The sequence below is a fragment of the Thermobia domestica genome, chromosome 15 (genome assembly GCF_964235325.1).
Source record: "Thermobia domestica chromosome 15, izTheDome1.hap1.1, whole genome shotgun sequence".
NCBI lineage: Eukaryota > Metazoa > Arthropoda > Insecta > Zygentoma > Lepismatidae > Thermobia > Thermobia domestica.
The window spans coordinates 188,997,717-189,010,765 of NC_137468.1; the positions used below are offsets into that span (position 1 = coordinate 188,997,717).

The 13,049-nt window shown below is 34.9% G+C and overlaps 1 protein-coding gene across 2 annotated transcripts in view; it reads right to left on the reverse strand.

Moving 5' to 3' along the window:
• Positions 1–4,711: 4,711 nt before the first annotated feature.
• The window catches only part of PGAP3 (Per1-like protein PGAP3), a 77,199-nt gene continuing 68,861 nt past the window's right edge, over positions 4,712–13,049 (reverse strand). Inside the window, exon 8 of one of the 2 annotated variants that reach the window (XM_081740543.1) lies at positions 4,712–6,419. In XM_081740543.1, the coding sequence (XP_081596669.1) occupies positions 6,350–6,419 (70 nt within the window). In that variant the 3' untranslated portion in view covers positions 4,712–6,349. Of the gene's footprint in view, positions 6,420–6,466; positions 8,114–13,049 lie in introns of those variants that run through there. The other variant, XM_081740542.1, reaches the window with a different exon arrangement.

Below are 13,049 nucleotides of genomic sequence, written 5' to 3' on the forward strand. Positions count from 1 at the left end.
CAGAAGGCAGGTATTTAAATGAAAAATACCCTTGTTTTTGTCAGCAATCGTTTCATATCCATGTTCGAACCTACTGACTGTGTAATTTGGAATTAAAAAAAAAAAAACAACCATTAGATTATAACCAACTAATTTTAATATCTATAATTCAACATAAAAAAAGTAATTTACAAATACATCGATTCTATATATATCTGATTACAGAAAGGAAATTAATGTCATTGGTATTTAAAAAATGGGAAGGGACATGTAAATCACAGCCATCATAAATATATTCTAGTTATTGATTTTTTTACAGTAAAAAATAGCCCTTTTGGACTACTCAGTGTATAAAAATATTATGTGAACATTATGAAAGTTAATCAAAACACACGCACGGAACATATGAACACATTAGAACACATCACATACACAACGCTAAATAGACGGAAATCTATCGTATGATCACATCAAAATAAATCTCTTACTACTTTAAAAGTACCAGACCATAATGTGCATGCATAATGTTAAAATTTTCAGAACAAAATAAATATATATTATACACTTCCATTTATAAACAATTATGAAAACTTCTTAACATTTCACTGTATAGATATATATGTGTGTCTTTATAATATACATATATATAAAGGGAAAGACTAAGAAACATGGAAACTTTTCAGCAATTCCTGCTGATAATGAGAATTCACAAAACATGTTCTTCCAACTTGATATTAAGGTGAGTGGAATTGGGCGAAAGTAAATAACAAATAGCAGCACGTTCCCCCTATCTCTTCATTTTTGCCTTTATTTTTTTTACATTGTGTCAAATATTCAGAATAATTCAAAAGATTGATGCTGAAATTTTACCCAAAAGGAAACTGAATGAATTCCACATTGATGAAATCACTTTTATTTTATATCTCAACAATAAGTTTAGAATCGTTTAAGTGTAGCATATTTTTTCGAAAGAGCGCAATTTGATATTTTGCCCTAGGCAACTTGCTGGCCAACCCTTCTTTCCTAGAAAGAATAAATCTTAGAAGCTAGGGTTTTAAGTAGATTACTCCATCCTCTGATGGTCCCAGAAGGGTCATTTGGGAGAGGAAATCGTCTCCTGGATAATGGATGTGGGGTAGATATATTAAATTTAAATTTGCATCAAAACAGAATATTGTGGTGAAATTACAATATCTAATTAACCAATATATATATCTAAATTTTCAACAAATAATATATAAATAACTTTTACGTATTAAAGAGTAGGTCTCGTCCTCTGCAGCCACTCTCTTGACAAACAAGGTAAATATAAATCAATAGAGTAAAAAAATCTTAGATACGGTGAGATGTTCAATACAGATCGTGAAGATTCTCTTGCCCTTTCTTTCTTCTTAATCAATGTAAAAGGAATTATGTATTTTCTGATTGAGATCCCGTTCCATCCCTATCGCTTTTCTCTGCTATAAGGATAAAATATAAATTTTTAGTTGTCTTGTACTCCTTCTTACAATTACTCGTTCAAAGCATAAGTCTTGTAACTACCTCTTTGAAGTTTATTGCGATTCACCGAAGAAAACTAGAACCACAAATATCCATAGTATAAACAATGTGCCTACTCATATAATTCGTTTAATTTTCCATAATCATGCAACAAGACTAAAGGAGACGGTGCCTCCATGATAATGGTGGAATGAAGGACGTGGGAGGAAACGGGAGAACCCCTCAAAAACCCACATACACAGTGTTTACCCACCACCGGGAGCTCGTATGGTCCACATCTCACGTTAAGCTGAAGGTGAACATCTCATATCGCCTCACTGCTAGAAGGGACGCTGAACTCAAAAATATAATCTAAATCTTTTTTTCAGTCGTCCTTTTCCGATACTCGACTCTTTTTCTGAGTCTATTGTTGCTTCCGAAGCGATCACTACACCAATGTAATGTGTATAACACGGAAAGGCACAACACTAAAATTATTTGGATACTTTACTATACACTATAAGATTACAGCAAAATCAACTTGATCGGATCATCTTCAACAAAGAAGTAAAAACTGTCTTTCAAGCAAACACAAGGCAAAATCATTATAACGCCACACAAAAATTAAAATTAATTCAATTGTGCAAATATTACAAATATGCAGTATTACTTTAATACGCAAATTTGATAAATATCACAAATAATAGGCTTTTTGAACTTGAATGATGTCGCAACAGTCAGTCATCAGGGAGTGCAATCAGTGTAAGACAGCCGCCTGCAATTGCTCAGCACTATCAAAATGCTTACTGTGCAGGAATTATTTGAAAATTACTAGGAATCACTTAAGAAGACACGAAAATTAATCGCGGCAAGATTCTGGCTATACGGCGGGTGGCGATCGATCTGCAGTCGTTCCAGTGAGACGTGTTTGACCAACTACCGTGTAGCCCGGATCCTTGCTCCGAGGGATTTTCATCTCTTTTTACACCTCAAGAAATTCCTGTCCGGTAAGTATTGTGATACCGAGAAACAACTGCAAACGGTTGTCATTATATTGGTTCTACTCCAGGTGGCTCTTAAGATATTGGAATACAAAAGTTAATCTCACGGTACGATAAATGTCTTAATTTCCGTAATGAATATACTGAAAAATAATGCTGTGTCTGTGGCAATAAATGTTCCAAGGTCACCGTGTCTTCTTCTTCTTTATGTTTACCGCCCTAGGGAAACTTTATCTCTGGAGGCGCCTCGTACTTTCCATGTAATTAAGTTTACAAACTTGACTACTAAAAAAGCCTTTTCAGAAATGCGCACTGAATTCACTCAGTTTTTTCTCCCTCAGTACACAGACTCTATATTGAAGTAAGGGTCTTAACAAAAGTCTGTAACTATGTTTTAGTGGGAAGTGTAGCAGTAGAAAATACATTGAAAAAGGAACAAAACAATTTCTGAAACAGTAAGTTGTGATTCTCATATCTAAGGAGTAAGTTAAAAACAAGTTTTTCCAATATTTAATTATTGTGAATGTTGATATTCATCTAAACCATACAGATAAGGGAAACGTGTTACCACTTTAATAATTCGCTTTAACTCCCATCTTAAACACACAAAATCGAACTTGATTATCGTCAGTAACAAACACACATTTTATTTGATATAACCCACTTCTTTAAAACACACACACACACACATACAAAGGAAACTTTAGTGTTAGTGCGTGTGTGTATCTTATCGTTCGTTCTCTTTCTTTCTTTCTCTTTACAACATATCATATATTGCGTACCAGTGACATCAACAGATTCTTTTAGAGGGAACAGAGCCTCCGCAAAACTTAAGTTGTAGCGAACTCAATTAGCACCAATTGAAGATGAAGTTTGAATATTAAAGAATGAAAGTGTGCGACTGGGCCGAGGATTAACCATTATGCCAGTGATATTTAACAAGGGCTAATTGTACGATAACTCGTACGTCAAAACTAAGTGATTTACGAAAGACATTAGAAACTTCTTAATTTTTTGGCAAGTGACCTGACAGTATTGGCAATAATGTCAAAGATGCGATAAAATGTTAGCTTCTCAATACAGTGCAGCCCACTTATAACGAATTTCACGGGACTAACACAATGAGTTCTTTATATCCGAACTTCGTTATAAACAAACTCATGTATTTTTCCGAATTATGGAAAAATAAAGGATTAGATAACAAGCAGATAGTTTAGAAAAGAATATACAGCTGTATAGCATTACATCTGAAGATAATTTTATTAATTAGGTTGTAATCTGGACTATCATACATATTACAGTTCTTCCTACCTGTTAAAGCACGCCTGAAGAAATCTGTAATTTTCTTCTGAATCGTCTGTGTTGCCGCTGCTCGTAGCACCGCTAGTTCCACTTTCTCAAATGACCGAAATGCACTGTCCGGCACCGTGTTGCTGTATTTGAAAAGATAGCGTTGCAAGCTTTCCTAACTTTGGATCGCTTCTTTGGAACTCATGGGTGGCTTCAGACTTTCCACTTCTCCCTCATCATCAGAATCTGCTTCATCTTCCTTCGTAGCCTCCTATAATTTTCATTTTTGTCTGAAGACATCTGGCTTTCCTTTCGTTTGCCATCTTTTAATCTAGCGATACACAAACACGACTTAAAAAAATCAACTTGCGACGTGTTTCTATTTTCCAGCTATCGAAAAATGCACCTCACTTTGTCTCCGCGTCTAACACAATGAACTCCAGTGAAAACAAGAGATTTATTTTTAACCTCGACTTTGAACTCTAGTGGACGCGTGTTACCGGAAATACCTGCACCCGGGGCGATTTCTGCTGTCATCCGAGTGGAAGGGGGAGGAGTGAGTCATGCCTAGCTTGCACTGTGACAATAGCTATGAAAACCAGTTTTGCTGTACCTGGGTTATCCACCAGCAAAAGAAAACAAAACATGATTTCATGCTGAAAACCTCGCCCTAAGCGGTCTTTACGGAAAATATTGTTCGTAATATATAGTCATTTCTTGCATGTTTTAAATAGGCGGTGTGACACGGATTTCATTTATATTCTTAATATCCAATAATTCGCTATTTACGAGTTCATTATAAGTGGGCTGCACTGTACTTTTCTTAACTAAACATACCGTGACAAGTACTTTTTTTTTTAATTACATCATTAGCCTAGATAAGAGGTGGACTATTCCTTCTTAAACTTCTTCAACAATATTATTACAGTATTCGTTTGAAATGGAATTAATAATTACGTATATACAGTCTAAAAATTTATTTTCCTTAGTCCACATCATCTTTGGTCGAAACTCCACTCCCGCTCAGGAATGAACTCCTGACGCCACTGCTGCACACAATTAAAAAGCACTCTCACAACAACGAGAAAAAATTTCTCAATCTGGGTTTGAATAAATCTAATTCAAAGAAGAATGTGCTGGTACTCATAACTCAGAAAATTTACTTCATACTTGCGAGTATTGCGTCAAATCTGAAGTAAATTCATTCATTTTTGAGTGTTTAGATGTACTTGGAACTGACTGAGAAACTTCTTCTCAATTTTGAACAAGTCTTTTAACTTGTGAGCAATATATAACAGCAATACCAAAATGTAGGGTGTCCTGTAAGTCTGGATCTATAGGAATTTTCGGATATGACTGTTTCTTTTATTATTACGGTGCACTTTTATCCTAAGTATTCTGTAACATTCTTACTAAGTATTTTGCAAATGTGCTGAAAAAGTAGGAATTAATTATATCTAACTTTCTGGAGAGACCCACAGTCACTGGGAAGTATGGGCCGACTACACGCGCGAAAGGGTGTGTGTGCTCCCAAACAATTCGTCGTTGGGAAACTGCTCCAAACCCAAGAAATTTATCGCCGTGAGAAATTGTCCATGAATTGTAAATTGTGTTTCTTTACATAAATACTTAAATCTAGTCTATGTAAAACGAATGCAGTACAAGTAATGAGTACTTGTTACTGAATTTGGGGAACTAGTAACCAAACATTCAACAAGCTGTGCTATATGAGTTTAAAATTAAAAGCTTCCTCAATCTGAAGAAACTGAATGCACACGAAGGTCAGATTTCTTTGAGTGTGGTCCCTAATGCACAACGGAAGCAGAGATTTCGGCTTCAATTCCGTAAGTAACACAACAATGGACACTTCTAACAAATTCTATAATTGTATGTATTTTTCCCATTTGGATCCAGACTTTAAAAGGATCACTCTGAACACTTTGCATAAATACTACGAAAACAACATATATTCATTTCTTTGGTGCACTTTTTTCCTAAGTATTCTGTAACTTTCTTACCTAAGTATTTTGTAAATGTGAGTTAAATCGCTGTTATGCTATTCTCCAGGAATACCGGTTTACCATTTAGAACCACAATCTATTCACACAAATGTTTAAACCACAAACTCGTTTCTATTCTACTTATTTCATATCTTTTCTTCTTATTTTTTGTTATATTTTATTTATTTTTTTAAACGGGAGATTGCTTTACAAGTGTTACACATTCGAAGACCAGTCTACAATTTTCTAAAATATTCTTACCTGAAGATTAACTACATCTGTGAAAGTATTTTTCAACAAGTACTACTTATGATATATTTTATATTTAAGCGTTTTTTTTTTCTCTGAAAACTTTATACTGTACACTTTCGGACATTTTTTTATTTCAGCTAACATTTATTAATATATACTATGTGTGTGTATATATATGAACATTTATAAGAAAAATCATTGGAACAATGTGCTATATCACAGTTTGAATGAAATATCAAGCCCTTACGGACTAGATATATTTTTTTAAAAATTATTACTATTATAATTTTCTATAGTATTTTTTAAATTTTTTAAATATAATTAAAATATACTAATTTCACTTATATTTCAAAACAGCTTCTTCGTATCATCTGTGTCGTCCTGCTTCAACAAATACTCACAATCATCAATCAGAAATCTGAAAATACAAAGAAAAGAAAACGTTACACTAAATGCAAATAATTTTGTTCTACTATTAAACGGACGCATAATTATAACTATTAAATTAAGTTAAACTCAGAGAATGCGTTTTCAATCGGAACTCCCATCTTCGCCAGCGGTTTATTTATTAACATAAACACACACTGCCGTTTCAATTACATCTCATGGCTTTCAAATGAAAACAATATTTCACGTATAAAGAAATACTTCACGTATAATTAAATCTTACCTGTACATGGCTCACACTAATGTTCTAAAATTGATTTCGCTGACTTTTTTCTGAATTTTCATGACTAAGAAATTTTTCCTGACATGCGATTTAGTGAACGCTGCTATTTATGGTTTAAAAAAGAAAAACATTTTTCAATCAGACTCTACTATTTCCGTAGCCATCGAACCCTTTCCTTTTTATTTACTTAAAACTAGCATCCTCGCTACCTCGCTGGATTACAATAAAGATTTTAAATGCACAAAACTCCTTATCTTATGTGTTTGCCACCCGTGAAATATGTTATTTTTGTTTTTAGTGGCATGGATTTAAACGGCATCGGAAGTATCACTGTTTATGTCAGCGACCCCGAAAACTATGGATTCGACACTAATATCAGCCATTTTCCACCTTCTCTCGCCCTCCCCTAAGTTGAACCATCGAAGTGAAATGATAAAACCCATCTTAGGTTCGAACCTCATCTATGTCGAAAATTTGATCATGATCGGTCGTGTGGTTCAAGACTTGCTAAGTTACAAAGACATTCACTTTCATTTCCAGTTTTTTTAAATATATACGTTCGCACCCTTTCCCTTCCCTACGTTGCACCTCAAAATGAAATTCTGAAAATTATGCTAGGCCCGAATCTCATCGATTTTGAAAGTTTGCGATTGGTCGGGTGGTTTAAGAGATTAAGAGTCACAAACATAGTTACTTTCAATTTTATAATTTAAAGAAATGTAATACAAACTTACTTTTTTCTGTAAATATTTATTGTGGGTCAAACTTCTTGTACTTGAAATACAATAAAACATTAATACCAAAGAATAAGTATATACTAACGTAACACTTCGGCATTCTGAATACACTCAAACATTAATAAGTAAACATATACCATAATTCGGCTATCTCTTTGATTATCTAAACCAACAAACCTAAATTATTTTCTCCTAAAACATCTAAATTTTTTATTCAATTTGTTGTTCTTTCAAAGCCTGAAATTTTAGTGCTTTTTAGTGCTCCTTAAGATGCACTCTTTCTACACACAAGTTTATTTTTTTACAACCTTTTTTTCTTCTTTTTGAATTTGCATTGATTCTTTGAAGTGTTCTCCATATCTTCTGCGATGAATCGTATTGCCTGTTAATATCGCTTCAGTAACAGTAACTCTGAATACTTTCGTAAGATCTGATTACATTTTCCATGACTCTTCAGCAAAATATAGCAATTTCCCTGACTCGGTATATTTTGAAGCAAATCTCTTGACTTATTTTAATTTCGCTGACTTTCCACAACCTTCCCTGATTTTCAAGGTTAGTGTGAATCCTGTTGCAATATTCTGAAAACAAAATACGTAAACCGTATCACGATGGATAGTTTATATAGCAACTAGAATAGCTTCACAGACGCTAACGCGCACACACACATTTCTCTTCATCATGTTTCCGCACATATAACTGTACCTGTAAAAAAAAATTTCACAATACAGTTGAAGCCCCAATAAGAGATTGAAACAGGAACATAAGTGTATTTGAAGTTATTAGTATCCATTAAATCATTTCGGCATGCTATAATGGTTTATGAATTTATTTTCCATGTATTTCAGATAAACTTAACCATACCTAAAATGATTTTCTGTTTATGAGATGCGATTGAAGCAGAATGTGTGTGTTTTGTAAATAAATATGCCACTGATGAAGGTGGAGATTTTTTTTTAATCGACATAATAAATATTCAGTTGCTCAAATATCATTTCAGATTTATGTCAATTACGAGGATCGGTTGACAACACTGAAAAATCATCCGAACATAAGAATAAAAGAGCGACATCTATTAGCACTTGATAACTCAAAGTCTCCTCCTCCTATAAACAAGCCAAGGTTCATGGAATTCTGTACATTCTTATTAATACTGTAAAATACAAATCATATATCTATTATTATTATTGTAGTAAATAACCTCAACACCGAACCAAACAAAACATTATTATTATTATTATTATTATTATTATTATTATTATTATTATTATTATTATTATTATTATTATTATTATTATTATTATTATTATTATTATTAAGTATTCTGCCTTTTGGATAGGTCCTGGGACTGGGAATTTTTTTATTTTTTCAATTTTAGATTTGGGCCTGGAAATGTTTCTTCCACTTTTGTCGATCTTCAGCTTCCTCTTTTAACTCCCAATATTTTCTCCTATCTTTCAAATCATCGATCAGCTGTATTCTTCTTCCTATTCCTCGCTTTCCTTCTATGGCGGTGTAAAGAAGACAATTTCTTCTCAAGATGTGTCTAATCCAATTGGCTGTTCTGCGAAGAATGGTGGCTAGAAGTGTCCTCTTTTTTCCTATCCGTTTTAAAACATCTTCGTTTGTTGCTCTCTCTGTCCATTTTATCTTCTCCATCTTTCTCCAACATCACATTTTGAAGCTCTCCAAATATTTCTTCTCTAATTCCCGTAATGTCCAAGTCTCTGAACCATACAGTCGAATGCTCCACATATAGCATTTGACCAACTTCTTCTTAAGTCCAATAGTGAGCCTGCTAGTTAAGAGTGATCTTTTCTTGTTGAATGCTTCTTTAGCTATGGCCATTCTTGACCTGATCTCTTTGGTGCAGTAAGCGTCTCTAGTCAAAATACTTCCCAGATACTTGAAATTATCGACCTCTTCAAGTTCTCTTCGTTCTACTCTGATCCGTAAGGGCGTGTTTCCACAGGATATTCTCATGACTTTCGACTTTTCGATGTTAATTTCCATTTCATACAGATTTCCAGTGTCAACTATTTTGTCAATCATCTCCTGTAGTCCTCCTTCGGTTTTAGCTATTATAACCGTATCGTCTGCATACCTGATCTTGTTTATGATCTGCCCTCCAATCTTGAAATCTCCAATTCCCATTAATGCTTCCTTCATTAAACATTCACTGTAAATATTGAATATGGGGCGACAAACCACATCCTTGTCTGACTCCTCTTCCAATCCCTACACTATTTGTTTCTCCTTCATTCAAGCGCAGCTTCACTCGTTGTCCTGTGTACAGGTTTTGAATGAGTCATCGATCTCTCCAGTTGACTCCGATTTCTTTAAGTATTTTCAGAAGTTTCGTCCAATTCACTCGGTCGAAAGCTTTTCGCCAGTCGATGAAGCACGAACACAACTCTTTCTTTACATCAAGAATTCTTTCTGATATAATTCTCATCAATCTAATTGCATCTCTGGTGCCTTTTCCTTTTCGGAATCAAAATTGATCTTCTAACCTCTCATCTATCTTACTTTCCAACCGCCTATTCATATACTATATAAAACGGAAATTCAGAAAAGAGACCACGGGAATTCAGACAGTATACTGAATAGTAGAGACACCTTCCTAATGCATAGTTTCAGAAGCTTAAAGAGTCAGCCCTATCCCGTTAGCTTTGTATTTGTCGTATATATATATATATATTTGTAATTCTGTCCGGCCGGAGCGAATTGTTATTGCAGATGAATCAATTGGGGCTAAAGTTAAGATTTCATCATACAAAGGCCATTATGGTAACTGTGGTACTTTTCAAATAAATAAATAAATAAATAAAAAAACAATATATATATATATATATATATATATATATATATATATATATATATATATATATATATATATATATATATGCGTTTGAATGCCACAGAAAGGTGATTTCCAATGCCATCAACAGTTGGAATCTGTGTGCCACCGGCCTGTTAAATCAACCCAGGGTGTTTTTCCTTGCACAAAGTTGTCATATGGTGGCAAAATGGAATATCTTTATCTCAATGATAACACGTGGTTTCTTTTATATTATTATTATTATTTGTTTTCAAAAAGACGCGTTTCTTATTTATTATGGCGCGAGTTCAGGCTAAAAATAACGGAAACTAATCGTTTAAAAAGTTTCGATTGATACTCTTAAGGATCTACATAAGAAAAGTGGCGTGAAAAGTGCTGCATGTTGGTCACCCCTAGTTGAGTCCAAGTATATGATTTTCCCTAAAAATTTCCTCTGCAACCACCAATGTTCGTGCTGTGTAGCTTCCCAACGTAGCTTATTTTCCCATATTATATTATTAATGAAGAAAACAGTGTGATTTTAATTAAACTGCAATGCCCAAACGCTGTGTTCCTTGAATTTTATTTTCTTAGTATTTGCAACTTACCAATCTAGCCAATTTCAATTTTTCTTAACAGAGACTTTTTTAAAACTTATTCCTATGCATAAAGTCACCTCCCGAATATTGTGACAGGAACTCCAGAATATCGTGCAAATTATATATGATCCTCCTTAAGATACGTAGTCAAGTATCCTTTGACGAGGATAAATAAGGCTTAATACATGTTGTACATTGCGATCTTCACAAACTTATTGCTTTTGTATCAATGAACATTTCCAACTTCTAACCAAGTAACATACTTTTAGTGTAAAGTATAATCCGGACACCCCCCCCCCCCCAACTAAATTGATGGTGTGTGTAAAGGGCATTCCCACATACGAAGGGTGGCTGATAAGCTAACGGCCTAAAACAGAGTCCTCCAGACTTTTTAGCTTAAGGGCCATACTGACTTCTCCACTAAATCCCAAGGGTCAAGACCTAGTTAGCTTATAATAACAACACACTGTAGCGCCAGCGAGCGCTACAGCATTACACAAAACGTCAATCATGCTTGTTTAGTTGAAGTACACAGCGTCATCTTGTAGCAAGTACCAGAACTACAGCATTTTCTGGAAAAGTTCTGCTGCATGATCGCTTGTCTGGAAGATTCGAGTACTTTCGAGTGTTTTCGAATATGTTCTACGCACCGAGAACGCATAGTATAAACACGGGACACAACCAAGAGTTGAACAATTTTAGTTCGGCGAGACAAGTGCGATCTGAAAAGCGAAATATAGTGCAACTAGTGTGTTTTGTAACTATACTTTCTTAATGAAAAATACAGTGTTTATTAGTAAGTAGATACAACTAATGCATTTACTCAGAACCCTGGCTTGTAATGCTTGTTTTTATGAATGTTTATTTATGTCAATACCTGAGAGCTTGTGTTCCTTACATAAAGTACAGTATATTGTAAGAAAAAATAAACCCGTACTTCACATGCTTTCCTTTGTTAAATAAATGCATCTTTAATTATTCGAAAAACTCGATATTCGCACAACCTTCGGTCCGAATTATAGCGGATAAATGACGGTCTACTACATTTATCTCAATTAATGCCCATATAAAAGCAAGGGTATATTCATTAACCTATTTTACCTATTACCTGGTTAGAGGAATTTTTCCCACCTTGTTGGAGTGAGGCTCTGATTGTTCCCACCTTGAAACCAGAGAAAGTCAGAACTAGTTCCCATAAGCTACAAACCTACTGCTCTTACGAGTTGCGTTTGTAAACTGTTTGGATGTGGTATTTAGAATCTAATTTGCTCTTGAACAACTATCAGGGGGGATTTCGAACCTCCCGATGCACTACTCACAATCTCGCTCATCTCGAGAGACATATTCACGACGTCTTTCTCAAAGGCGAACACCTTGTTGCTATCTTTTTCGACTTAGAGAAGGTGTATGGCACCACTTGGCGTTACAGTATATTAAAACAATTATTTGACTGAGACCTTCGTGGGCATATGGTTCAATTTAATGTGAATTTTCTTCATGAGCGACATTTTTGAATGCGTGTGGTATCTAGTTATTCAGAGCGCTTTCTCCAAGAAAATGGTGTTCCACACTGCAGTGTACTTAGTATTACGTTGTTTGTTATTGCTGTCAACTGTGTTCTTTCGCAGCTTCAGACTGATGTAGGTGATCTGCTTTATGTTGACGATCTTGTAATTAATTGTCACTCCCGTCATCTTCGTGGCATTACTCGACAACTTCAACTGGCTCTACATCGTCTTTTTCACTAGTCGAACGAGACAGGATTTCGCTTTTCCACTGAGGAATCTCAATGTATCTACTTCTGTCGCAAACACACTTGCGCTATTAACCCGGATTTGTATATGGATGGTACTCGTTTGTCGTTCGTTGATACGGCCCATTTTCTGGGTCTGATCTTTGACCGACGGTTGACGTGATCACCGCACATTCATTCTCTTAAGTACTTTTGTCTCCGCGCTCTGAATCTCCTTCATGTTCTGTCGTGCCGCACGTGAGGCGCTGATCGTACTGTTCTGCTCCACTTTACCGTAGTTTAATTCGGTCCAATTAGACCATGGTTGGTTGCTTATGCTCCTCTCTGCTGAAACAACTTGACACAGTCCATCACTTGGGTATTCGACTAGTTACTGGCGCCTTCCGTACTAGTCCTGTCGTTAGTCTTTATGTGAAGACCAACGAACTCTCGTTAACGTTTCGTCGTGAGAGACTCTTCCTTAATTAT